The sequence below is a fragment of the Lichenostomus cassidix genome, chromosome 12 (genome assembly GCF_008360975.1).
Source record: "Lichenostomus cassidix isolate B80296 chromosome 12, HeHo_3.0, whole genome shotgun sequence".
Classification (NCBI taxonomy): domain Eukaryota; kingdom Metazoa; phylum Chordata; class Aves; order Passeriformes; family Meliphagidae; genus Lichenostomus; species Lichenostomus cassidix.
The window spans coordinates 13,950,497-13,978,310 of NC_139493.1; the positions used below are offsets into that span (position 1 = coordinate 13,950,497).

Genomic DNA, 27,814 nt, shown 5'->3' on the forward strand with positions numbered 1-27,814 from the left:
TGACTGCCTTTCTGCTCTTCAGTTTGCATCTGAAGGAGTGAAGGTGACAAGCTGCAGGGGCAGCTGCCCAGAGTGAGCCAAGGGGGATGGATGGAGGAAAAGGCTGGGGATGTTGCAAGCCTATTGAAAGGGAATGTCTGCAAAAGGAGAGGCTGTTCTTGACCAGACCCAGCTCTGCCACCCTCTCTCTCTTGACACAGTTACCTCTGTAACATCATTTCTGTTCAGGTTCTTCAGGCTGGCAAGGGCAGCATCCAGGGCTGGAAGGGCTTCAGCCAAGTCCTTCTGAGCATCATCTGCAATGGCTTGGGCTGCCTGAGCTTTCTCATTGGCCTTTGTCTCCTCAGCCTGCACAGCACTTCTTGTCTCTTCAGCCACAGCTGTGTCTACCTGCAACACCAGAGATAATCTCAGAAGCATAGCTTGGCTTGGCACTGCTAGGAAAGGATCCTGGCAGCTTGTGTCTTCTTCCAGCAGACCTCAGGGACCTAACTGCTGCAGAGGATGCCCTTTCCTGCACTATACTGAGAGAAGGTTTTTGTCCACCTGTATGAACTATCCACAAGCTCCAGCTCTGGCTGTGCCTGGAATTGTGTTAATCTTGCAGGAATTAGCTGTTCTACCCATTTTCCTGTTGGCACAAGTAGAGGATGGATAGGGGTGCAAATTTGCAGGGAGATGGAAGAATAAGAAGAAGCTTAGGGGTTTGTTTCTAAAACTGACACTTCTGCCTGTCCCTAGGGTTAAAACACTACCAGGAGGCATAAAAGAAATGTGGAATATAGCCAAGTTTTATCTCCTGTGTGGGAATTTAGGAGATTGCAGACTCCTTCCCCTTTGCATGCAGAGCTGCATGATGTTAGTGTCCCTGTTAACTCTGTCCCAGTGTGGCCATCCCACAGTAGGAAAAGGGCAGGGAGGAACACAAGGAGAGAAGACAATGACAGCCAACACAGAACAGTTCCCTCTTCTGAAGTGGCATGAGTGACTGTGTAATGATCCCTGAGGTCTGGGCTTGTGGGGCAGGCTGCATCTAGATCAGTTCCCTGGGGATGGGATTGTGGGGCAATGATCCTGCTCAACAACAGTCTGGCTTAGAGCTGCTCAGGCCACCTGAGGATTGTGCTAGTGTTGCTAAACTGTGTTTTCAAGGGCCTGGGAGCTGGGAGCTCATCTGGCTGACTCCTGTGCAGTGGTTTCAGACAGGGGCATGGGAGCCATTGCTTCTGCAACAACTGGTGCTCACCAGCAGCAGAGCAGGACCCCAGCAGGAGCCTGCTGTCAGAGCAGCTCTGCACAAGTATCTGCCATGCCAATGTGAGGTATTTTTACCTCTGATCAAGAAGGATTTTGCACAATCCCTGCCAGGCCCCCCCAGCCTGTGTTCAGTCCAGTCTGAGCAGTCAGAGTTAGAAAGGGCAGGGCTGCCCAGCAGCAGTACCTTCAGCTGTTCTATGGTTGCCTCGGTGTCCTTGGCTGCCTGTGCCAGGAGAGGGCGGGAGGACTCCAGCTCCTCCTGCATCTTCGCTACATCCTCTGCTGTTCGCAGGAGCTGTGGGAGCAAAGCAGAGTGAGAGCAGGGGCAGCAGCCATGGAAAGCCCTAGGAAAGGGCTGTGCTGCCCTGGAGGGTGCTCCCTGCCCAGTATTGGACTGTGCAAAGCAGTTCTTGCCCTGGTCCCTGCTTAAGCAACAATCTGACACTGTGGCGTGCTCATAAACAGTAGTGCCTAACAGTGCCTGCACATGTTGGGCATCACTTCATAAGCTCATGGCAATCAGGCAGCAGAACAATGTTTCTGTTAGAGGACTTTAAATTACAAGATTAATAAGGAATATCCTGAGAGATGAGCTACACAGAGGTGTATGGTCCCCAAAGACTGGGGATCACTATTTTTTTAGAGCTGTCATAGACTCAGACCTTCAGAATGACTGGCCCTGGCAGAAGGCATAGCTCTCACTTGCTTTAGCCTGAGTTTTTTCCTGTTACACAGGACATGTGTAGGACACCTCACTGCATCTCTGCAGCTACAAATACACTTTTCAGAGTGGGTAGTGGGTGGCCCCAAAGCTCTCCTGGGTGTGAGGGACAAACCTTATCCAGGCCACCTTGCATCCTGTTCTTGGCCATCTTCAGTTCCTGTTGCTTCTTTCCAATGAGGGAAGTGAAGATGCTGAGGAACTCCAGGTAGCTTTTGGGAGTAATATAATTGTGTCTGCCCAGTTCTGCTAGGAACAGCTGGCACTTCTTTGCCACACTCTGGTGGATTGCTACACATACTTGAATCTAAAAGGAGAAAGGAAAGAAACAATCTGATTCGGTACTGAACATGTGAAAGGCAAAGCTATGCAATGCCCAGAGAGAGTAAAAGGGGCTTACGAAGAGCCAAACTATACAGTCTACTATACAGTCAGAGCAGATCTTATATCAGCATGTGGGCTTCAGTGCCACAGAGGGGTCCACAAGTGGCCAAGCCTGTTTCAAGGCATACAAAAGCTATGCAGTTCTGCATTTGAATGACCCTGCCATGGAACATTTCTGTTGCAGGGTAGGACACTTCTGAAGGTGTGCCCAGCATCCATTATCTTGATGTGTCCAGAGACACTGCACACATGGGGGAGCAGAGTATTCTCGAGTGTGGCACCTACCATCCCGTTGATATCTTCATTACCGCTACCAAGAAGTGGGATTTCATTCAGGAAGGACAAGGCAACGCTCTGCAGGGCTTCAGCAGGCCACTCATTGAACCAGTCAATGGTACAGCAGTTCACAAGTGAGGGGAACTGCCTCAAGCGTGCGCGGAACACCTCTCCGATTGGGCTGAGGGCAAGGCATGCAGAGAACATGTGTTACAGTTGGCTCTAAATGGAAGGACAAATAGCTTTCCTTCTAGAGAACCACCCTGAAGCCTTGCAGAATAAGAGGGACAGGAATACACCCAAAGAAGGAGGGAAAAGGGGATGGAAAGTTCAGACATGCCCAAAGGTGCATGTCTGAGCTCATTCCTTGGCAGTCCTTGGAATATTCTGGAAGTATTAAGATGGTAGTAGGGTGATGTTTTATGGGTCCCTCCCTAGGGAGAACACTTAAGGGATAAGAAATAAATGTGCTCTGATGTTTATTTCAAACAGGTGGGTGCAGAGATCACATCACCAAACCAGAATCATGGTCCTGATTTTTCTACTTGTTCTTGCACTGAGAATTCCCTGTACCTTCTGGTATCCCTCCTGCAAGGGAGCAAGCTGCTTATGGACTATGCACTGGATTAATGAATAAACATGGTGCAACTGAGCCCCAAATTCAAGCAAGACATGCCTGTAAGAAATGGCTCAATGGTGCATGAAAGAAGAGGTACCTTGTATTTAATCTGAATCACACATAATCATACACTGGAAAATTTCAAACTTCATCTTGAGACCACCAAAAGAAAGTATCTAATCCTAGGGGAAGGTGCTATGCAAACCATATTCCTATTGTTCCTCCTCCTCCAAAGTCTGGGGCTTGGAAGTAAAGATCCCATTACACAGTGATGCAAAGCAAAGGATATGGAGGGAATAATTAACATCAAAAGCACGGAGTCCTAAGCCTGAAGTATACCTCATGCACAGGACCATGTGGATATTGCTGCGAACCCGTGCTGTGTATGCAGCCATCAAGTTGGCCTTGGTGGGCTGCTGCCCTAGATCTCGAACAATAGGCTTCATAGCTGTCATGATCTGGTCTTCGTCCTCAGGATTGTAAATGTTGGGAATGTCACCAGAGTTCAGCAGGTTGTTGATATCTTCGAGGAAGGATTCACTTTTAATCTAAGTAGATGATAGGTAAAAAAAAAGCAGTTTCTTAAGTCAGAAGACAGTCATGTCTCACATGCCATGGAGATAATTTCTGCATAAATACAGTTCTCACCCTCTGTTGTAAGAAACCATTTCTGTGATCACTTGGCTCCAGAAAGGCACACCCTGATTCTTGTCCAGCACTTCCAATTTAACAGCCATGTTCAGGGGTGGGGAGGTGTGTCTGAGAACAAACCTCCTCCTGCCCATTCCCTGTCTCCTTACAGACAAATTGTGCTCGGGCTCTTGCTCCCTGCCTCTGCAGTCAGACCACAGACACCTGGTTGCTCCAGGTCTTTGCTCCTCCAGCACAGAACAGTTCATCATTAAAAAAAAGCTTATCAATGTGAGAGACAGAGTAATTGTAGGGATGTGTCACAGTCTGTGGGACGATCTCCCTCCAGCGCTACACTCACCTCTCCACCTTTGCTAAATCAGAAATACACAGCATCCATCTCCTTGACTAAATGCACCCCCTGGGCCCCTTTGCTCCCACATATGCTTCTCACTGCAGGGAAAAGGCTGCAAGAACAAGTAGCATTTGACTGATGCTCATCTCACTGCTTAGGGCTCTGCCACAAGGGAATGGTTCCTATGATAATGAAGGCAGTACAAAAGCCCATGGGGAACATAACTGTGATTCCAGAAGTGGAAATTGGCCTAGTCATTAGCAAGTTACAGTTTACAGTTACAAGCCAACATTACCCTGTGGAACCGGCACACATAAGGTCCTAAATCTACTCTGTCTTTGAAAAGAAAAAGAATCATTTTACTTAGGACTTCTAAATTCAGTGGCCAACATAGTGCTTAGCTTCAGCCAGCTCGGTCTAAAATCTATGTACCCACCAAACCCTTGGATGGAGCTGAAAGAAGCTTCCTTGAGCAAGAGATGAATCCATCCAGTCACACACAGCTTTACGACCCTCTACCAATAAATGCATCACCTCTAGTTTCCCTGGGGCTCTTTTATAAGATGGTAAACGTAGGCTACTGAAGAAATATAAGGTGTGTCTGGTTTGTGTCAAGCTCCTTGATATCCCATAGGGGAATTTATTGAGCTTCGTGATGTGTTTCTGACTCCTTTTGAGATGGAATCCACCATGCTAATACTCCTGTACCTGTGTGTCTACAAATAGGAACGTCTTGGGTAGACTTTGAAGGCCTGCCTTCATCATGATCGTCCTCACATCTTCTCGCCATTCAGCAATGCCATAATTTTTGGACAGTTCAATCTGGAAACATTCATATTCTGCCCTAAAGGAAAAAGCAGCCTGTGGAGTTACATCAAATTTAAATATCCTCTTCTGTCAATTCCCAGTATGTGTTGTGTACTCAGGGGGAAAGGGCTCAAGCAAGTTATTTTCCTACAATGAGTCCCGAGCACTCGCTTGTCCTCGTGCACCAAGGACAGCCACCAGCCCAGGAGCAGGTTTTACACATAGCAGAGTTACTTGAGTTTGCTAGAAACCGAGTGCAGATGTGCATGTTAACTGAGTCCTAGCTCTTGACTCATTAGAGGAGTCAGCAGCCAGAAAAACATGTAACTGGCAATGGGAAGGGCAGAAACAGAGATTCTCTGAAGGCAGCCCCAATGGAGCTGTTCCACATTACATGCCTAGGTGGGAGGGCATTACTTACATGTGAGATGCCAGTCTGGTGAGAGACTGTCTCCCACTTCCCCCAACACCCAGGAGAAGAGCATTCCCCGGAGCCTGCCGCAGAATCCGGCTGATTCGGCAGATGTGCTGTATTGCATCCATGAAAAGCACAAGCTTCAGCTCTGGGGTGTTGCTTTGATTGTACTCCTCCAGGTATTCTTCAATCACAAGCTTCATCTGTGGATAGAAATACTCAGTTGTGGCTACCAGATAAAACTGGGTGGGGGGAGGTTATTGTCTGCTGGCAGAGCCTGGACTAGGGGAGGGCACAGCCTAGTGCTCAACAGAGTCTGGGAGCCGCTCTCCTCCATGGTCCTCTAAAGAAGTGCCATTGGATGGGCTGAATTTAGTTAGTGGTAGTGGCAGCAGCTGTTCAATGGTGACCTTAAACTAACTCAGGCCAGTGACTAAGGTCTGCTGCTCCCAACAGTTCTGTTTGCCTGAAGAAACAGCAGGGTGCAGTTCAAAATAAAAGAGCTTATGGCTGCCTAATCCATGCTGCTCCAGGGCCTCCCTCTGGGTTAGTTTCCTTGCTCTATAGCTGACCACTGCCTGCTGCTGAATCCTGTGGTTAGGATCCTGGCTGGAAAGCACAGGTGCTGGGGAAGGAAACAACACTGGCTGCAGATGGGTAGAGGAGCAATACTCCCCTCCCAGTCCAGCCATCACATGGAATAGCTGCAGGAGCAGTTTCTCCTGCACTTCCCAGGGCTCTCTTCAACAGTACCCTCAGGCCAGAGAAGGAGATGAAGCATGAAGACACCAGGGATTTGATCCTACCCCCTCAGCAATCTCACTGTGAAGCTGGGAAAGCAACACCAGCTGGAATTCATACAGTGCTGAGATCCCTGCCTAGACACCAAAGTCCTGTGTGCATCAGTGGGGATTGTGCAGCTGCCTCTAAGTCTGGCTGGCTCAGCTGTGCTCACCTCAGTGGGGGACGGGCCTACCTACTTTGCAAAAGGGAATGGAAAGTTCAGTTAATTACCAGTCCTTGTCACACAGCTATCACAAGAGGAGAAACGACAGAATAATCATCTGTTTCTGATAATGAGTGCAAAACGCACCACTCATTGCCTTTGCTTAATTACCACTACCCAAGTACTCCCAGTATCTTCTCCAACAGGGAGTCTGGTACTAACATTAATTACTTGTAAAGGTCAATTGTGGAGTCTTTAATGGCAAAAGTAGTATTGTTTGGGGGTAATGTGCCATTTCTTTCCAGCAAATTTCACTTTTCAGTCCCAAGTGTGGCTCATTTGGGAGATTTGGCATAGCAGGCTGCCTCCAGGACTGCAATGCAGAGACAGCTTGTTCCACCTAAACTGCCCATCACAACAAATACAGCACTATCCACACATGGGGTAGGATTTCACAGGAGACCCCTGGGAGGGTTTCTGGTTTCAGGCACCTCCAATTAAAGCACCCCTATTGTTACTATTACTGCTTTCCTTTGTTTACATAAGACCGGGAAGATGTGAACGTAGTTCTCAACATGATTCCTGGTGTCCTTACCTTATCCTGGCTGTTAATTGCTTGGTATACTTTGACATTGGCACCTGGTTCCATGAAGTCTCCAAACAGAACTGGCTGGAAGGGAATGACCTCCTCAAAAGTGGTGTCAAACTCCTCTATCTTCTCCTTCATTAGGCTGTCAAACCAAGTCCGGTCCTCCTCGCTGACCAAGCGATCACGGAAGACCCGGCAGCTCTCATGGTACCACAATCTCAGCAGGTGCTCTTTGCTCTGGTAGGAAATCCCAGCAAAACAGCCCCCATGAGAGAAGCAGAGAAGTGTTATGAGCATTGCTGTCAGGAAAGCTGGTTCCTGCCCAGCATGTGGCCATCTGCACTCCTGTTAGAAGGCAGCTGGAGCGGAGAAAGAACTGGGCGGAGGAAGCTACTTTCCCTTCTCCTCTCAAAAACAACTCTTGTCAAAACAGCTGCTTTGCAGAGAGCTCATTACAGCTTCAGTTTATCCCCCTCCACTTGTCCATATGTCAGGCTTTCTTTGAGAGATTTAAATTTTATGTTCTTTGTTCTTATGTTTCCCCAGTTTGATTTAATTTTTACAGTTTTCTTGTGTGTTTTTTGAAAGATCCTTTTATTTGGCTGATAGCACAGAACCTATAGTACTTAGGGTCCTAAGTACTTCCTGCGATCAGTCAATCTCTATTGGCCAGGCTGGAGCCACAGCAATGTCCCCAGGAGAGTGGAAGGGGCAGAAGCCTCCACTAACAGAAGCATGTAATAGGACAAATCTTTGCTCCTGCTTGGTCCCTGTCTGATCCCCCGTGGCTCCATCCAGCCCTGAATGGGTGGGCTGTGTCCCACTGATTCCCTGTGGCCACTCACCTGCTTCCATGCCAGGGAAGGACCATGATGAAGGGGGCGGGGGGGTGTACTACTGGTACCAGGCAATAACCAAAGGGGAGGCCACCACACCCATTGAGCAATATCAAAATGCATCTTCAATGGCAAATTGAAGCCTATTTGCAGGCCTGTCAATGAGGCTTCAACTAGAACATTGCTGGTCTTGCCCTTGGTGGCAGGGCTGTGCTGATGGGAGGACTCACCTCAACTGCGCTGGGCTCAGCCATGAGCATGCCCTGGAACACCTTTGAGAGGTCTCTCAGGTTGAAGGTATAATGTGACTTTGCTGGTGTGGGCAGCAGCTGGGATGTGATGGTCAAATACACTGAGATTGTGGAATTGACTAAGGGCTCGTTAAAGTGTTTTACTGCATCTGCTCCCGCTGCAGAGACAGAAGAAGTTGGAGAGGAAGTTAAGATGGTGACTCTGGGCTGAGAAGGTCCTTTCACTGCAGGACGGTTGCAGTGAGTGGCAGAGGCTAGGACTTGGGCAGGAACACACTTTTTTTCTGCAGAGACTGTGAGAGATCTGACCAAACACCTGCTCACTGCAGTGGTCAGCTGCCAATCGGTTTATCAACTAATGGGAAGCAGATTTGGGGGTGGAAGAATGCTTTACAATGATTCTGTGGTGTGAAGACTTCATGCCCCCCAGGAACAGAGGAGGTACTGCCAGACAGGTAATTGATGCCTACCTGAAATATTCCAGACAGGTTTTCCTTCACCCTCCTTGCACTCCCACAGTGAAATCTCAGCTACTTTTCAGCTAGAAGGTGTGAGTGCCTCTTAGCTAAACACCCTGCAATTCATTATGCTCAGCAAATGCAAAGCCACTGAGGAATATTTTCTTATGCAATAGTCTGGCAAGATTTAAATACAGCTGCCAGTTTTAGACCATAATTATTTTTTTCTCCCAATGAAGTTTATTGCAAACACTCCTGGAGAGTGACACCCCAGCATTTTGCACTTCTTTGCATTATTTCAAAAATCCTTTAATTTCTTTCAAAATCACAGCTAGATGCTTTAGTGTGCCCCTGAGATCACAGTCAGGTATTGGTGCTTATGTATATTGCAAGCACTCAGAAAGCTCTGCTTTGCCTCTCTCATAGCTGACTATTCTCACTCCTTTCTACTGGCAGATTTGCAGATGAGGGCATATTTGCAAAGATGATCCTAAATTCCCAGCCTGTCAAGGATAAGAGGACTCATTTCACTCCAAATGAACCCTTTTTTCATGGTGGCTGTAGCACCATGCTCATATCCATCCTGCTCAGCTGTCCACAGGCTGCAGCAGATGGAGAGTAACAGAAGGCTCTGCTTCCACAGAATGCTGCTGTCTGGGCAAGTGTCTGTCTACTGAAAGCACAGGTAAGCTGTGCCATGCTGTGCCCACCAGCTTGTTCTGTTCATGGTCTTTCTCATCTTTCTGCTCTTACTTACGCACTGGATTTCTGTAACTTTTTTCTCCTAGGAGTCCATCTAGAAAAAGACAAAAAAAAAAAAAAGAGTTCCAGCTTTACCTGCTGAGGTTAAGAATATCTGTATCATCCATCACAAACAAAATCCTCTTTGAAAGGCCCAGGCTATAGGATAACATATGCAACTGTGAAAGCCAAAGCTGAAGTTTGCTGCTTTGCACCAGCAGAGTTTGGCCCTGAGACTAAATAGTGTATGAGCTCTCTGTTTGCTAAGCCTCATAAAACACTTTCCCTAAAGCATCTTCAAGCGACTACTGTGAGTTCCAGCTTTCAACACTTTGATCAGATCATCAGTATTAATTCCTCCCCTTCCAACCTCCATTGTCGTCAGCTTGAGCTGCAAAATGAGAAGAAGGTGGCAGTTTTCTGCAGGCTTACCCATCCAACTGCCCAGGATGGTGGAGAAGATCTTCTTCTTGCTGCTGTCATCCATCTCAGTGAAGGAGAGGTAGTTGAAATGGCGAGTGAGGCGTGGAGTGACAGGATTCCTTCCCCCTCCAGGAGGTCCCATAGCACAGACAAAATTAATATCTACCAGCTTCTTAAAAGTACCTTGGAGAGTGCAAAATCAGGAATGAGTGCTGAGTTGTAGCAAAAAACCCTCGCCACAAATCTCCACAGCAGGTACACATATCTAACAGGCCAACTTTTGCCAAGAGCTCTAGACACAGGATTTGAATCATACCGATCTGCTTCCGGTCGTACCAGCCCCGGTGGTCCATCCACTGCCGCAGCAGCTCGATGGGTGGCTGAGCTCCATATTGCTCCAGCATGGGCATGTTCAAGTCATCAATGAAAAATATGAAGTACCGACCAACTGGAGGCCCAAACACTCCCTTCCGCCTGCAAGGACAAAACCCATGTCAGGACACAGGACAATGCCTATTGCAAAGGTACTACTAACTTGATCCAAAAGCATCTTCTTTTTCTCTGGATCCTTCCTGAGTCAATAGTTCCATCTATTTTTACACTTGATACACTCCTTTGTAAGGGCCTTTGCATGGAAAAGATCTGGAGCCATGTTTGAGGTGTTGGCTTCTTTCCAAGCACAAGAGAAATTTTGTCTACTTATGCACTATGCCAAGGAGTAAATGGGTGCAAATAAAAGCAAAGCTTGAGCCCATGAAATCTGTGGGAAACTTCAAACCAGTGGCTGACCAGGGAGGTGAAATGGAAGCTGTTTACTGTGGGGAGTGGGATTGCGGGTGGGCAGCCACATTTTCTCTTTTCATCACTTTCTGTAAAGATCCCACACCAGGGTTTGCAAACACCTGTGCTGTGAAATGTGGTATTTCTGGAATAACTAGAATTGGAGCAATTTTGCAGACCCTCACTAATCCGTCTCACTTTCTTGCCATTATATTAAGCTATTACTAGCTCTCACAATCCCAGCTCAGATGTGCTGTGTGTCCTACTTGTTATCCACAGCTGTGCGTGCTCAGGGCCCTTTCAGGTCTTGGGATGAAACTAAATAGTTGTTGATAGCAACACTGAGCTCAGGGATAGTGCCTCTGCACACATAGAAAAGAATCTTGCCTCTTATCCAGTTTGCTGTCGATGAGATCCTGAGTTTGGTTAGCAGAGGTACGTGCTGAAAACATCAGGAAGTGGGTGATGTATTTGTTAGGCAAGTTCTTCAAAAGCTTGTCCATAATTGTGAGAGTTTTCCCTGTGCCAGTGGGACCAATGCAGAGAACCTAGAAGCACAATCAGCAATGCAGCATAACCATAGGCAAGCAGTATGTTTCCCAGAACTGTGACGTTTGCTGGAGGAAATGCATGTTACTGCTCATTTAGGCATTTAAAGGTTGGGAGAGAACTGTTTGGCTAGCTTCTTCAGTAAGGTCAGCTGCCCGACACCAAAATTTCTTGGTGTGGATGGAATCCAACCAGAGAATTATGAAATGGTATGAAACGGAACTGTAGGAAACAGGTAAAGAGGGACGGGGACAGGTTATCTAGCAATTGCTGCATTTTGATTGAACAACTGAGTGTTGATATTCCTTTGGGGTGCTGGCATGGTGTCTGGGGATGGAATGGAGAACTCTTAATGCTTAAGCACGGATTTGGAGCAGAGAAACACAAATCCGTGGGAGTGGGAAATAATCTCAAAGTATTAGGTAGCTGTTAAGCTCTGACAGCACTAGGAGAGGAAGAGGTTGAATAAAAAATTCAAGGACAAGGCTGGGCACGTACTGGCTTATAGTTGGTGAGCAGCAGCTCCAGCAGGTAGGCCATTCGGACTGTGTTCATTGTGGGCACAATAATGTCACAGAAGTTGGTGTCTGGAACCATGGTGAATTCTGCTGAAGCATCCAGCCACACCTCCCAGCGCACCTGAAAGATTGGAGTCTGCTTAGAGGGGACAGTTGCATCTATCCCTTCTAGGAAAAGGAAAACTATTTCTGTTTACCCTGTCACCGCTCCCTGGGTAATAGCTTGGATTCTGATGAGAAATTCAGGTTTCCAGTCCCTCTGTTGAATCTTGCCACCCTTACCTTTCTCTATGGCAATGCTTGGGAGTGTTTGGCTTGTTACTTTTGGGAGAAACAGAGCCTGAGAGTTAGAGGTTACTGAGCCAGCAGCAATATACCTGCCCTCCCTTCTGAGAACTGGGATCACAGTGGAATGGAGCACTTGTGATATTTGCAAGAATAGGAATTCTGCCCACAGCAGAGTGCCAAAGGGGGCTTATCTGGGATCCTGTCTTCCTGTTTGGTGCCACCAGCCGTATTGCACTCAGAGACACATGTTTTCTACTTTTACAAGACATAGATCCCTTGTGCTAGATTGAAGCTGCAGATGAACCTCCCAGAGGCCACTATACCAATGAGACAGAGGTTCTGCCAGGGAAGTACTGGATAACACAGGAGAAAATCTACATTCCTGACCACTCCATGTGGTCTTCCCACAGAGACCACACTGGCACCTCCTGTTAAGCATCTGCTGCTCATATAGGTTTTTTCCTTTGATTTCAGGAAGAGGAAGCATTTTCCCTCCTTTTTTAAATTCCTTTCAGTCCAGAGTCTGGTGACTGTCAGTCAAGATGACCCTGACATGCCCTACACTGCTGTCTCTTGTGACAGAGATGGCGTATTTGTCTGCCTTGCTGCTACTCCAGACTCTGCTGCACATAGCTCTTCTCCTGTTGTTAACTGCTTTTAACACAGATCTATCCATCTGAGCTTCTCCCTGTCCTTCTCCAGCAGCCACACTGTAGAGCACTCTCACTTTCCTGAGCACTGACAGAGGCACTCAGGTCTCAACCAGCTCTTGGCTCAGCTTTGAAAAATCTGGTTCACAAATCTGAAGGCAAGAAACTGTTTTCTTGATTCAATGAAAAGCTTAATTTTGATTTAAACATTCTTGTTGGTTCCTATAGGCCTTTCTTATTTGCCCTTGATGAGAAAATTCTACCAAATCCCATAGGACTGTGTTGCTTCCTGGTCCCTCATCATAAATTACCCAGCTTGGAATAAAAAATGAAATATTTTACCTCTCTAACGACTTCCTCATCCACATCTTCTTCAGTACTGCTAAGCCCAGCATCATCCAGTTTATAGTCATAAACCAATCCTGCATCTGGGAAACGTAACTGGATCTGTGAGAATAAAGCTGTGGTGAACCTGGCTGTCACTCAGCTGAATTCACAGGAGGATATGTGCTACTTCAAGGAAGACTTTATTCATGAGGTGGTACCCCGGCCAGGGGGCTCTCTCCCAGAACTTCCAGCTCCAGGGTTCCCTTTGAGACAGTGGCATACCAGATGCCAAGAGGAAGTCCATCCAAAGCCCTCAGGCATTCAGCTCTGATCCCCATTCCTCATTACTAATTCCTCTATAATGAGAGAAAATCTGCTTTTCCTTTACTCACCCTTTCCCTTGCCATCTTCTTCCTGAGCCATGTGCTGAAGGCCTCACGACCTGCAGAATCTCCCGTGGCGCCCACACTCCAGACCAAGGCAAATATAAACCAAGGTTCAATCAGCTCTCCCATACGAGCAATCTTCTCCCGGGGAATTGTCTTAAGTCCCTTAGAACCAGAGACAAGCAGAAGAAAAATTCTCAGGTATAATTAACATACACAAACCTCAGACTCTTCTTAATTTGCTCATAATTCTATTCAGCTTCTATGTAGCTTTTTCTAGCCAGTTCTTCACAGGCCTTGTTAATATATTCTGTGTATTAAAATTTGTTGTTTCATTGGTGTACTTGAGAGACTCCCTTTGCTGAACTAACGTCACTCAACAGGAGCTGGGAGAAGAATTTAGTCTTAGGTTTTTAATTTGAAAATTGTCCAGCCTTCTTCAGTACTAATTCTCAAAGGACCTGCAATCTGAAGTGCATCACTGCATAGCTCTGATCTCTGCTTTCCACTTATTCTCCAATTCCCTCTGCTATAAATAAAAGTGAACCTCTGCCCTCCAGCCTGGTAGGCACAGAGCTTATCTTGTGTTCCTTCAGTGGGCAGAGCATAATCCTTCCAGGTTTACCTGTGCTTTGCTAGATGTTGTATTGCCTTCTGCCACACAGATGAGTGACAGCATGACCTTTCTGCACCAACATCTTGTTCTCTGGTGAGTAACCCTTTCCATGACTTAGTGTCCTGGAGAGTTACAGGCACAAGTAACAGTGATAGAGGTAGCAACACCTACCTTAATGGGAATGAAAGGCTGATACAAACATTCCAAGAGAACAAGGAGGCTCCTTGTGAGGTTACTGTCTGTTGAGGTAATTATCTCCTTCACAGAGTTTCGTACCACGTCAATGGCCTCCTGTAAGGATAGGCAGGGACAGTTCAGTGTCACCACCCAGCACAGTTCTCTTTGGTTTTACCTTCTTGTTCTGGTTTCTCCTCACCTCCCTCATGTTATGTTAAGCAGGGAGAAAGTGACTGAAAATGCTGCCATTTCCAACTGCATCCCAATTACCACTATTTTGACAGAAAAAAAGTGAGCTGAACCCCTTGGTTCAGTCTTAACACCAAGAAACCTCTGGGCCTTCCTTTTGGTTCTGTGCAACAGTTATGTGCATCTTGTGCTATCACTGCTGTTAAATGGTTTGCTCCCTTCAGAGCTTTCTTTGCAGCTCCAGGTTCTTCATTAAAATAATGGCTTATCAGCAGAGTAGAAATAACAAGACTTGTTTGTACAACCCTCTCCCTGGAGGTACTCCACTGTAAGCTATGGAACTGCACTAGGGATGGTTTTGTCTGGAAGATAATTTTAAAATGAAATAAAACCAACTATAATGACCAATAAGACTTAGTCACATCTACAGAGATCAGTGAGCAACCTCTATTAAAGCCACGAAATTAACAGAGAAGTTTCTATGATAGATATTATGCTGGTACGAAATGTTCCCACACTGGCATTTAAATCCAGGCCTTGACAAGTCTGGACTGGTTGATATCCAAGCTGACATGGAAAGGCTGGAACAGCATGGTAGCTCACCTTAAGGAATTTCTTGCAGAGAGTTGCCAGCTGCTGTGAGAAGCGCTGCATGATCTCTGGCATGTTTTTCAGCCAGCATTCAATGAAGGGTTCCAGCCCCAAAATACTGGGCTCCAGGTAAACCATGCCACAGCGGGAGACTGTGGCAGGGGAAGCAACAGCCAGATCCTGGACTTCAAACATCATGGTCATGCTCTGGAAATTGTAAAAGGAAAGAAAGGATAAGGACTTGATCAGTCTTGACACGTCTTTCAGCACAGGGAGGAAGGAGTACAAAAAACATGCAGCAAAAGCGGGAGGGATGAGTTACCTCTGTCATCTTGATGATTTCCCCTGAGCTGAGGCACAGCTTCTTATTGTCATCAAGCACTGTGTTCATGTTCTCAATCCACACAGCATCAACTGGCCCATCAAACATGTACCACTTCTTGAAGTCGCCAGGGGCCGTGGTTCCCCGACGCATGAGTGTGGAAAAGATCCCATCTGTCCTGAAAAGTGAGAGGAAGGCAGGGCTTGGCCCGTTCTGGTTTTGCTGAAATAAATGGCAAAATTCCCACCAGAAAAGGCAATAGAGCCAGAATCTCACTCTGGTTCATGTGCTGAAGGATACCTGTGCCTCCCTTATCCATGAGCTACAAAAAGGCCCACCTCATTCTTTTTTTTACTGAGACACGTCTCAGCCTGAGTGACTCCATGAAACAATTTCTTTGGGCATGAGGATCTTAAATTTGTGTCATTTAGCTATAACATGTCAAGCTTCCCTTTAACATCTCTGTCATCTCTGAAGAGGCCTTGCTAGCATCCAGTTCAGGTCATAGGCAGGTTATCTGCTCTCTGGAGGTGCCTCTTTTTCTCTTTTTCTCAAGGTTACAAGGATAAATCCAGGCTAAGGAGCATGACCCTACCCTCTTTATAACTGAAATTCCCCATCCTCAGCTACCTGTGAACCCAGGTGGTGCTGGAGCTGGTGACCAGGAGAGCACACACAAAGAATGCTGGGTGTTGATAGCAAGAATTTAATCTGTACATGGAAACCTGGAGAGCAGTTTCCATTCAGACCCTGGACTCTACTCCTGCTATTAAATAATTATTTGTTGTTTTTATAGTACCAGTGAATTCCAGGATATTGTTACTGAGATCAAGAGAAAACAGTCTGTTCTAAAGCTCAGCTGATTAAAACAGATGGATTTGTCTGTAAATATATTTTACATGACTGCTGTATTTTTCTTTTTGTCACGTTGACATGCCTGTGTGCCGCACTTGGGTAGAGTCACATCATAAATAAACTGTTTAGCTTTATTGCAACTCCTATAAAATGTCCTTCAGTAAATATGTGCCAGATCCTAAATTGGATCTCAGTATCAGTAATGTTTACTTGCTTGCACTTTTCCTAGAGGTAGTTAGTTTCATATATGTTTTGTTTCCCTCATTTTAGAGAACACAATCTTAAGTTTTGCCTGGAAACAAGTGTTGGCTGACAGGGCCAAAGGGAGATTCAAACTGCTTCTCATATCCTAGCCTCTGGATAAAGTGAGCTGCAAAATCAACATGAGGTCACATATGGAAACATAAGCAGTAGGACCTGGCTGTAAAGAGGGCAAATGGGCTATTGGTTCTTGTTTCCAAACCATGTAAGCAGGCAGGAGCCCTAGCAACGGGAATGAAATGCCTCTTTATGCCTGAAAGTCATTCCTCATCATTCAAGGCTACCAGAGTATTTATACAGAACAATTCAAGTGCGCAGTACAGAGGTCACTTTTCTTCAGAAGCAAAGCAAGTGTTTTTAAGCTGCTGTATCTTAGGAGAAGGGGCATGTGCTCCAAAGCTATTGAATTATTGTTCTGCAGTTAATGCTGAGAGCCGAGCTGCAGGAACTGTCTGAGCATGTGCTGGCAGACGGGCCAAGTGCACAATAAGGGATGTCAGCTTAAATCGCCGTGACTAGCTATTGTAGCTTGGTGGGGATAAGGACTTGATTGCTTCTGGTTTTATGCCACCACCCCAAACGGTTCTCAGCCTTGAAGAGAAGACGCTCAAGATCAGAAAAGTGTTTTCTGTTTGGAAGAAAGGAAAGAAGGTTTTGTACTTTACCACTCATGCGTTAGCAAGTTGAACTCTCCATAAAGCTGGCCCATTGTGATGGATTTGGGATTCAGTATAAAGTAGCGGACTGCTTCGTAATGCCCACCACTGGCTGAAGGCTGACCTTTCAGTGATGTCATTGCAGCTGCCAGGACTTCATAACACTGCAAAAGCAGGACAGCCAGAGAGTTAACGGCCATGGCTCCAGAACGACAAAGCCACTTGCTCTCACAGCAACTGCATTCAAAAGGCAGTGAGAAAGGAGAGATAGTGAAGGGTTATATCATAGTAAGGAAATGTCTGGCTGAAATAAAAGCACAGAAATTAAACATTCTACATGCAGGGAAGGAAGAAGTTAGATCTCCTGTGCAAGAGGCCTGAAGCACCTCAAGAGGTCAAAGAATGCCTTAGAAATCTGCAGCAGAACTAATAAGCCTCAGTCTAATCTCACAGCTCCAAGGAGTGAACCAGTAATGCACCTCCCCCTGGCTATAAATTATTACTAACAGGCAGCATCTTTGTGCCCTGACTTCTATCTGAGAGAAGCTTTAAATGCCAGAGTGTGGGTCTTCTGTGAAACTCAAACCTCTGCGTCACCAAGTAGGCAATGGTTTGCTGGAACCAGCGCAGTGTTTCATCAATACCTTTGTCTTCCCAGAACCCGTTGGTCCCACCAGCATAAGGCCATGACGAACCACAGTGGTCTCATACAGCTGGATACACTTAGTCACAAAACCTGTACAGGAAGATGATGCAGAGTGGGTATGGGAACACATCTCTTTCCTACAGCAGCATGCTGGACTAAAAGTCCAGGCCCAGAGGGATCTGTGGAGAGCCTTTCCACTCACCATTAACATCCTTCAGATTCGCTTGGATGCAGGACTGGCGGATGGCTTCTTCCAGGATGCCATAATCAATAGGTGTTTCTCTGATATTTGGAAATAAATCTGAGACAATACCACTGAAGAGCTTGAGGTCATCCTGCAGGAATTTGGGTACGTTGGCATCCCTGATAGCTCGCAGGCAGATCAGCTCCTGCAAGGATTTTAGAACTCAGGATTTCAGAGATCTTTCCTCATATGAGGCTACAGAAAAGGCCACAATTAGTCTATGGCAGCATGAAGTACAAGCACATTTACCTCATCCATATCAGGATTCTCTCTTTTGAGATTGCCAGCTGTTGAGATGACAGTCTTCACAGCTCTCATCCCAAAGTCATAGTGGTCCTGAAAAAGGCACAAAGGAGATGATGTCATCAGATAGAGGAGCACCACCTAAAGAAGTAAACTTATGCATACACTCAGTTAGCAGGCAACAAAAGAAAAATGAGAGTTACGCCTTCAGAACTCCTTTATCCAAGTCTGCTCTCAGGATCCTTCAAACAACTAATTAGTTCTCATCTGTACAGTCTATTAGTGAGGAAGATGAGAATAACTGCATGATGAAAAATCCTAGATGGAAAGAAAATCAGCCAGGGCTGTTTGGCTCAACTATCCTGCCACTGTAATCCTGTTTAGGATTTGTGATGAATCTAAGTCCAGCTATAGGAGCAGAAATGAAAATTAGAGAGAAGGAAGGAAGATGAAGAATGGATATGGTGACCATTCTGAGATATGCTATGACAAGGCACTAAGAAAACCATCCAGGTACTTCATGCCTAGGCTGAGAAAATCCCACATCCAAACAACATTCATGGACTTTAAGGCATCTACCTGGGAGCTGAGCTGTTCCGACAATAGTTTGAAAGTTGTGGTGATCTTCTTTGCAAGGACTTTGGCTTCATTAAACCCAAAGGAGTAGAGTGAGATCTCAGCAATCATGGAGTAATCTGGGACCATCATAGCCACGGGACGAAAGAGAGCCTGGAACATACAGATCCAACACAACATCAAAAACACTGCAGTTTCTTGCTTTTCTCCCAGCAAACTGAAAAGGCTGAGTATTCATCCCAGACTGTTTAGAGGACACCAGTGTGCCTGGCACCTGCCACTGCAGTATCCCTGCAGACCGCAATCTGAACAGTGCCATTTCCTTACACGTGTTTCAAACCTCAGAGTAATCCCAGAGACTTTCCAAAAGGATCACATTCTAACCCTTGTCATGGACACACTAACAGGTCCAGTTAGCATCCAGTACCTGTACTGCACCTCTTCTTTCTGTCTGTGCAGCCTGCCCTCCTTACCTTCAGGTTATCGGGCAGTTCAGTGCGCCCAGCATACCCTGGGTTCATTGTGATGAAGACTGCACAGGATGGGACCAGTGGGATCTCTGTGCCTTCAAATATGAAGGTTTCCACCTGGAAAATTCAAAAGATGATCACCCTCGAAGAACAGAGCCTGACCTGCAAACTAAATAATGTAGCAGAATCTTCCAAGAGGATAACAATGGGTTTTAGTAGTTAAATTGTCAAGCACAAACACACACTGCTGCCTGCAGCTGTAGTGACTCAGTCTGGTCCCACTGCAGGAATCCAGTATTACCAGCAATATTTTTCCCTGTATAAAAACTGGGCTTGTGGAAGATTTACTGATAGGGGTTTTTTTTTTGTTTTTTTTTTACTCTTGAACAGACTTCTATCCCTCCAGCTGTAAACAAATGCCTTCCATTTATTTTGCACTAGAGATCAGACCTGAATTAATTCGTGGCAAAGAGGGCAAAGAGAAACCTAAATCCTTTTTAAAGCTGTGTAGGTAGTAATTTCAGATGGGGGATAAAGTAATGCAGAAGAATTTACAGAGAGCAAGTTTCTAATTCCAAGCCAAAGTCAAGGAGATTCAGGTCTTAACCCTTCTGGGCCTCCAGAGAACAAAGCAGAGGCTGGCTGCTAGACTGGCTGACAGCTGAATCTCCATTAAAGCCAACAATTCACTTTACAATGCAACTCTGTGTGTGCACGAATATGCATTTTTCTGCATATACTACGTTCTGTGAATCCACCAAAGCTTGGTTAACACATTTAGACAAATTTGGTGCTGAGCAACTCATGGCAGAACACTGGCTGCCTTTATCACAGCTCCAATTTTTATCAGCTCAATGGATCTGTATCAGAGTGTCCCCCATACCAAAGTCTGCTGGCACTGCAGCTCAAGCTGAGAGGTACTTCAGCCCGTGAGAGTGTGGGCAAATCCGGAAGCACAAACTAGGGTGAAGTTAAAAATTCCCCTGAGGATGTTGACTATGTAATGGACTGCTATGATGGGCCACAGTTAGGACATTGTTCAAACCTCTCCTCAAGGATGTCTGTTTGAGTTGCCCCTGAGCAGTGAAGCCTGTCCTCCATGAAGGTGTGTGCAGAGACAAGGACTTGTCTGAACTAGCTCAAGTGGAGACATTTTTGCCTGCCTTTGCATCCACATTTTCCTTACATACCCTCTGCTGCTGTGCTTTCTGGATGGTTGTGATTTGCTGGGCCACCACAGACAGCACCTCAATATCGATGCGGTTGAACTCATCGAAGCAAGCCCAGGCACCAGAGCTGGGCAAAGAAGGAAGAATGAAGGGAGTCAGGAACACCACACAGGAACAAACTTGCAGTCAAAAGTTCAGCTAGATCTAGAAATTATATCCATATACTGGGTAGGCATAATAGAGACTACAAGTGAACACAAAAGAGCCCTGATATCCCTTGGCAAACAGTGACACAGCCACAGTGTCCTGGTTCCGTGGATGTCCTGACTGCGCATCCCAGGCCATGTGATGAGTGACCATGGCAGTGTCTGATCCTATAGCCTGGGACAAATTCTGCATGTTATAGATTTGAGCTTCAAAGAGGTGTCACGTTGAATTCCTGGTTTGTACCTGAGCTGTAAGTGTAGCAGATACAGTTTAGACAATTCTTGAGTCCATTTTTCAGAGTTTGGAAAATTATGCATAAAGCTGGAAGCATGCATATGAGGAAGGTGATCTTCCCACAAGGCATGGCTTAAGAAAGAAGTTAAATTACTTACAAAGAAAACATCTGAGAAAAGAGTATCAGCTTTTGTTGGAGTAACTAATTCAGATTCACCAGTGTGCAACAGACTAATTGGACCAGCTCTGTTTGAAATGTAGAGAAGAGAGAAGCCTCTCTGAGAGGATCCCTCAGGGCTTAGTGCAGTCTCTCTTGGCTGCTCAATTTTGAATACTCTCAGCAGATTCTCTTCTTCTTAAGATTAAGCAGCTTGTGGGCTGAATCTCAGTCTAACATGTATGATATTAAAATAAAGGCCAAAGCTGCAAACATTTGCACAGGTGGATTAGTGCATTGTGGATTAGCGCAAAGCATTTTAATTTTGCCTTAAATGAACAAGGATCTTCTTTTATCTCTCTTTTTTTAATTGGATCAACGGTCCCTCCTTTCTGGCTGGAATTTTGTAACCTTGCTCATTCCAGGAATCAGTAACCGCCTTGCTAGAGTTTTGCTTGTTCTTTTGAGCTGCTATGAAAAACACCCACCAATTCCCAGCATGCAGAATCCCTGTATCCTAACCACTCCTCAATAATGACACTCAGTATTTCACTGTACCTGGCTAGTCCCTTAAAAAACTTGCCCATTGCCATAAAGTCGAGTTGGTCAGAGCAGTTGAACACTACGGTTTGGATTGCCAGTGCTTTGCCAAGGTCTTTTGTTGTTTCTGTTTTGCCTGTTCCTGCTGGTCCTGCAGGTGCTCCTCCAAATTTCAGGTGCAGAGCTCCTGTAAGTGTCAGATAACACCTACAACAAAGAAGAGACCAGATGATGAAAAAAAGCATTTGTACTACTGACTTCAGCAAGGAGACATATGATCTATCCAGATGGAGACAAGGAGGAATCCATCATTCATTATTCTACAAAACTGCTTAGATATGCAGCATTCTGCAAAGGAGTTAGAGCTATGTGGCCTTGATTAGTATTCATGGGGGCCTGCATGGATAAATCCTTCTGCCACTGGCTACAAATTCATTCTCTGGAAAAAAGGACAGTTACAGAAGGGTAAAACTATTATTTCTGCTGCATATTCTAGAGTACTAGCTACTACCTTCTGGTTTCTAGAAAAGCTCTTTAGCTATCAGGTGGGCATTTTATATGAGTCAGAGAACTACATTAAGAATTAGGAGAGTGAAAGCAATCAGTCTGAGCTCTGATCACTAGGAATACAGTAGCAACCAATGCCAGGGTGCTCCTGTGCACTCATCTCAGGTAGCTCTTTACTATACAAATGGATTCTATTTACATACATTAAGCTGTAAGACCTGCATGGTCAGATCCTTGGTTTAATCCTGTTAATCCAGAATCACAGAATTAACTAGACTGGAAAAGACCTTTGAGATCATCAAGTCCAACCTATGACCTCACACCACCTTAGCAACTAAACCATGGCACTGAATGCCATGTCCAATCTTTTTTTTAAACAACAAAAAAGAAAACAAAATAAAGAGAAAAAATATGCACTTATTACCCAGAAAACAATGTCTTTACCTGTCTGTGAGGGGTGTGATAACCAGACGGCCAGTGTTCCCCAGATATTCATAGCCATAGATAAACTCAGCATTGACTGCTCTGATATACAGGTCCCCCTTCGTCCAGTAGTATCTAATGATGAGTGAACATGACATCAGAAAGATAAACACTGCCTGGCAGACAAAACAGCAGCTCATGAAATTACAGCCTGCAGGTTTGGAGACCCGCATGTCAAGGGATTTTCATCTTGAGAAAAGAAAGGGTAAGGTAACACAACAGGGTGGACAGGAGTTCTCACAGGACCTGAGATCAAGCACTGCACCCCTTGGGCAGGAACACGCCCTTTCACAGTGAAACGTCATGGTGTGTGTTAGTCTATATTGCCAAAGAGGATGCCATCAAAACTACATCTGTCTCAAACTCCTGTTTCCATTTGTCATGGACACAGCTGATGGGTAAGGACAATGGAGACTGGCCAGGGAGGCTAGGTGAGGTTCAGCAGCTGTGCTCTCTAACCTGAGCTGGGAGATCCACTCAAAATCATTCATGCTCGTTACATTCTCCTCAATCAGCTTTGCTGCAACATCCTTGGCATGGACCTCAATCACAATAAGAGCTGACAACACAGCTCGCTGCATCTTGGACAGTCTCCCACGGACCAGGGCCACCAAATCTGCCAGCTGGGGAACGAAAGGAAAGTACTCTGAAGCAATCCATTCTGTACCAACACAATGCAATCAAACTCAGGGCATGCAAAATCTCAGATGTGCTGAGAGGCTCTGCTCAGGCAACTTCTGACTCTTCTCTTGTCAGAAGTATAAATGATGGCTCAGAAAGCAAATACTATTCAGGGCTGGCTCAGAGCTGAGTTTTGCCTACACCATTACCATGCTCAGGTGAAAAGAAAGAGTTAGAGCCACAATGAAGTCCAGAACTAGTAACTCCCAGGTATTAGGTGTGATTTGATGCACAGAACTGATCTGAAGGATGCAGTTTCCTCCACTGTCCATCACTTCAGTTCTTCACCTTTGGCCTCTTGGGTGACTCTGGAGGAGTTATCTTTCAACTTTTTATAGTGTACAGGTGGTGATCATATTATTAATCCTGTATATTATTTGAGGTTTATTATGACAAATATTCTAATTATTAAGAAGATAACCTTGTTTTTCACCTGTTTTGGACAGTGCTATGCAAAACTGTGTCTCTGCTTCCCCTACAATATTGTCCTGGCTGTATTTATAATTTGTTTGAGGTCTGATGATTGAAAAGTCTCCATCTGGCAAAATCTCATCCATCCATTTATTTTCATACCTGGGTACTCAGCTGTGGGTAAAGCCTGCTGGACAAATCTCCAGCTTCCAGAGCTTCAGACACTTCCTTTGTCCAGAAAATCTGGCAGCCAGCAATGACCACTTGGCCAGGCCATTGCAAGACCCATGTGGTACGTGGAGTCTTAAAACAGAAAAAAATAAGTGTGAGAAAGGGGGAAAAAAGGTGAAAAGACAATGATTTAGTTATTGATTGATATATTTATTTCTATGTCCTCTTGCTCTGAGATGCATGATTAACAAATAAGCACCAAATTCTTGTGTAAGAGGCTTCCTTTTTTTTTCCCACTCCAGTTGCTGTGAAGAAATCTTCTTCAGGCACAGGCTCTCTGGCCACTGGATACAGGAGGTATCCTCTCTCCACTATGCCACCTGCAGTAACTAGTTTCAAGTAGCCAGCAGCAAGTGAGGAGCAGGAATCTGTGAGACCCAAAAGAATGTTTTGCCTCCTCTGACCTGTTCTAACTTCCCCACTTTCAAATTTTCAGTCTGAATAAAAAAAAAAAGTAACATAAATATCTGAGGCCTCTTTATTTTTCAGTCTTTCTCCCTCCCCAGATTAGAAATTTCAATTTTACACCACCATCGCTTTTAGACAGAAAGCAGAGCCAAGATGCATCCCCTATGCACTGACTGAAATCAATGGTTCATGTGCCTTGATTACTTTTACCAGCCCCTAGTGCACTGTGTGAGACTTGAGAGCTGAAGCAGAAAATCCTTACAAAGAAGAAGTAGTCTGGAGAGATGAAAGATATGGATTCATGCAGGGCTGTTCTATGCTATAGGAAAGCTGTGAGGGAGTCTGCAGGGTCTGCATTCTGCTGGACCATTAGCTTCTTGCCCAGCTGCCCATTCTGCACTTACAGACATAAAACTGAATTAAAGTGGATTATTTTGAAAGTGGAATAGAATAGAATATTCTAGCAGAATACATCCCAAGTTCATCAGCCCCATCTCTGGTGACTTCTATGGCAAACCTGGAACCAACACATCAGAGACCTGCCAGTCTGTGATAAAACTCTTACCTCTGGATAAACACCAACTGATCTTTCTATGTTGTCCCGAACACTAGCCTTCATGGATTTCTCCACTTCCAGCAGCCAGTCCTCCACATTCTCACTGGGATAGATGGGAGTAAACAGCTGCACCTCTTCTCTGTCAGAAGAGTACATGTGTGTGATCTGTAGGTCTTCCTGGAACTTCAGCTAATGGAAGAAGCACAACAGGAGATATGAGTGGAAGATTTCCTTTCTATCTCTGCCTTCCTGCCCCTGGGGGACAGCCAGCCTATACCAGTGTTTGCTCATTATAAACCTGGTGCCAAACTTGGTTGTTAGTAGTGATAATAAAGTGTGTGACAGATGTGCAAAATGACCTCTCCAAACAATGGAAAATGATTGTATGAAAACAAGAGATTCACATCGCTGGTGTGACTTGAGTGAAGCAAATCAAATTATAGGTAGGATGAACATTTCTCGTCGCCTGTCTAGGATTCAGACCCTTGACTCCTGCTCAATTCTGTAGATTCAAATAATTTCCCTTGATGTCACAGTGCCTGGTTTTAAGAGTAAAATTTTAACAGCTTCTTCAATGCCCCAGCATATCACTGAAAGTCCCGTTATTTATTCCATTGGCTTTGCACCATGTTTCCAGTTCAATTTCCTTTCTATTTTTCCAAACTAATGACTAGGAGATTGGTTTTACTCTCTGAGTATTGTGGTGGCTCGAGCTGTGACTAGCTATGGAGTCTGAAGTCTATTAGGAATAACAATGAGGAAAAATAGCCAGGTTAGCTCCAGCTCCTAAGCAAGGATGAAGGCAGAAACTTAATTCAGCTCAGGCTCGTTCCTTGTCCCTTCTGGAGCTGTCAGCAGGAATGAGATTCCGTCCTAACCAGGTGCCTGTGAGTAGACAGCTAAGCCAGAGCTATTTGTCTTGGTCTTCATGGTGGGATGGAGAGACATCTTCAGAGGGAGCATCCTCTCCTCTTAGGATGGATATCTAAGTGAATTTCTCTAGGTCACCCTTTGCAGATGCCTTTTCTCCCCGCATTGTCTGAAGGAACAACTAAGGGTACCCAGCTCATGGGCAGGTGCCTGGCTTTGAAATGTCTAAAGTGAAGTTGATTGAATCCCACTTCAGAACAGGCAGCATCTTGCAATGCCTATGTACACTTACAGGTTCCCAGGAGATACATTTCCATACAGCAGAATGTGAATATTCCTCCAGACCTCAGAATGCCTCCAAGTTTCTATGACACAGCTTTCCAAAGGTGGGCGAAACCACTGGTGTGCTTGCTTTGCCTACCTGTGCAATGTTCTCAAAGCACTTGTGTAGGTGAGGTTGTACAGCAGTGGGGTCTTTTGTCTGAGACAGTATTTCCAGCAGCTCATCATCTGAAAGGAAGTAGAACCTACAAACACAGAGAGAGACATGGAGAGGCTCTGTTTACTGCAGCAGCAAGGGCTAAGCCCTGGCAAGATGGGGAACAAGCTCTTTGCTAAAGACACTGTTTCTGACTGCTCACTGATCTCTTATTTGTGTAGGAGATGAGCAGCCACCATCCAGCCATTTCTCTATCTGTAGAGAAGGACTTCTCCCCCTGCAGAAGTCAGTTATTCCCAAGCAAAGAAGGTTTAAATGAGTATCAAAGAACAGAAATATTCCTTCAGGAATAAGAGACAAAGTTACTTAGAGATTTTCATTTTACCCCACCCTTCCAACACAAATCCTGAGGCACAGATATGCAATGATGCTGCCAGACTGCCCTTAACTCACCACATTTGTGTGTGCCTATTTTCTCCCCATCAGATGGCAGCATTGAAAGGCAAAGCTTTGCTTATGTTTGCAGGTCATGAATAAATCCTAAGTTTAGATGGTTTTGCTCTTTGTTGGCAGAATGAACTGCAGTGAGCCTCTCATATTTTCTGAACCAGGGAGTGTGATCTAGCCCACTGAAATCTGGGGTTACCTGGGAAAAGCGGCTCTCTTTGTCTCCAGATATTCACTCAGCCCTTTCTGCACAAGTTCAAGTAGCTGGTTACTCTTTTGCAGCTTCTCCAGTAGCTCTGGATCAGGACACAAAGAAATCACCTAGAACAGAATGTGTAACAGAGGAAGCATCAGTATTCTGAGCATGTGGGAGATAAGGCAGTGGAGATAATTGGGTTGCCCAGTGATGATACTGATAGGATTTAAATGACTCATTCACAGGAATTCTCAGGGATCTGGAGAGGTGTTTGCTTTGTAGACAAGGAGGGTAAACAGCCTTTATGGAGACAAGCACATTTCTGGGTTCCCCTAAATACCAACATTTGTAATATGGAATACAAGTGGTGATGGAGTCCTGGGAAGTGGAGATTGGAAAACAAAATAAAGCAGAACTGCTACCAGAACACAAAACCAGGCAAAACCAATGGCTCTAAAAACTCAGAGTTGGTCTTAAGGAGGAATTGAAGGAGTTACCATATGGATTACAACCATAGCAGGTTACAAGAGTCATAGGAGGCAGGGAGTCTGTGTGTTGAGGAGGAGGAATCTGGTGGGGTGGAAGGCACTGTGTCCTTTCAGACACCAGAACAAAGGCCAAGTTCCAAGAGAAGAAACTCAGCACGATGCCCTGGGCAAGGCTACACAGTTAGCACAGTGCTGCTCCTGTCCGCACCATTACGAAAACAATGACTGAAAGACACAGTCCTTGTGCGAACACAGCTCCAAGGAGTTTCAGATACCTGCACCAGGTTTCAGCAAGGCACATACCTCAGGGTTTGCATTAGCCTTCTTCATGATATGCCTCCAATCCTTATCCACGGTGTTGTAGCGCTGGCTTTCTATTGGGAGCTGTCTTTTGATGTCCTCTGAGCTAAAGATTGGCTCCAAGTAGAGCCATGCACGCTGACAGTTCAGCCACTCCTCCAGGACATCCTGGTGGGACGCAAGAAAAGCATATCAGGACACCATGCTATGAACCTGTTGAATAAAGCCATTCAAACTGTGCACCAGAATGGGGTTAAGAAAATGAGGTTAAAAAAAAAAGAGGTGATGGACACTTAGACCTTTCACACGTCTAAAATCTACCTACAGGGTCAGGAGCTGGAATCTCCTTTCCAAATAATTAACATTTCATAATTAACAGCATTTCCCTTTCCAAAGGTTTTGGAACTTTTCTCCCACAGCACTGCTATTTTGCTGTTA

General features: G+C 45.4%; 1 protein-coding gene across 2 annotated transcripts in view; it reads right to left on the reverse strand.

The window, feature by feature from the left end:
* The window catches only part of DNAH1 (dynein axonemal heavy chain 1), a 71,552-nt gene that overhangs the window by 16,256 nt on the left and 27,482 nt on the right, over nt 1–27,814 (reverse strand). For both annotated transcript variants that reach the window (XM_085072806.1, XM_085072807.1), the window contains exons 22-55: nt 27,380–27,544; nt 26,592–26,713; nt 25,928–26,033; nt 24,646–24,825; nt 23,604–23,744; nt 22,809–22,972; nt 22,311–22,424; nt 21,378–21,566; nt 20,243–20,348; nt 19,056–19,169; nt 18,586–18,735; nt 18,013–18,099; nt 17,722–17,908; nt 17,518–17,609; nt 16,883–17,037; nt 15,102–15,279; nt 14,792–14,986; nt 13,994–14,113; nt 13,213–13,371; nt 12,836–12,940; nt 11,536–11,676; nt 10,876–11,036; nt 10,025–10,182; nt 9,718–9,891; nt 9,302–9,340; nt 8,066–8,244; nt 7,006–7,236; nt 5,471–5,667; nt 4,951–5,086; nt 3,597–3,805; nt 2,648–2,819; nt 2,094–2,285; nt 1,442–1,552; nt 205–390 (exon numbers count right to left, since the gene is read on the reverse strand). In XM_085072806.1, coding sequence (XP_084928932.1) covers nt 205–390; nt 1,442–1,552; nt 2,094–2,285; nt 2,648–2,819; nt 3,597–3,805; nt 4,951–5,086; nt 5,471–5,667; nt 7,006–7,236; nt 8,066–8,244; nt 9,302–9,340; nt 9,718–9,891; nt 10,025–10,182; nt 10,876–11,036; nt 11,536–11,676; nt 12,836–12,940; nt 13,213–13,371; nt 13,994–14,113; nt 14,792–14,986; nt 15,102–15,279; nt 16,883–17,037; nt 17,518–17,609; nt 17,722–17,908; nt 18,013–18,099; nt 18,586–18,735; nt 19,056–19,169; nt 20,243–20,348; nt 21,378–21,566; nt 22,311–22,424; nt 22,809–22,972; nt 23,604–23,744; nt 24,646–24,825; nt 25,928–26,033; nt 26,592–26,713; nt 27,380–27,544 — 5,115 coding nt within the window. The remainder of the gene's footprint in view (nt 1–204; nt 391–1,441; nt 1,553–2,093; nt 2,286–2,647; nt 2,820–3,596; nt 3,806–4,950; nt 5,087–5,470; nt 5,668–7,005; nt 7,237–8,065; nt 8,245–9,301; nt 9,341–9,717; nt 9,892–10,024; nt 10,183–10,875; nt 11,037–11,535; nt 11,677–12,835; nt 12,941–13,212; nt 13,372–13,993; nt 14,114–14,791; nt 14,987–15,101; nt 15,280–16,882; nt 17,038–17,517; nt 17,610–17,721; nt 17,909–18,012; nt 18,100–18,585; nt 18,736–19,055; nt 19,170–20,242; nt 20,349–21,377; nt 21,567–22,310; nt 22,425–22,808; nt 22,973–23,603; nt 23,745–24,645; nt 24,826–25,927; nt 26,034–26,591; nt 26,714–27,379; nt 27,545–27,814) is intronic.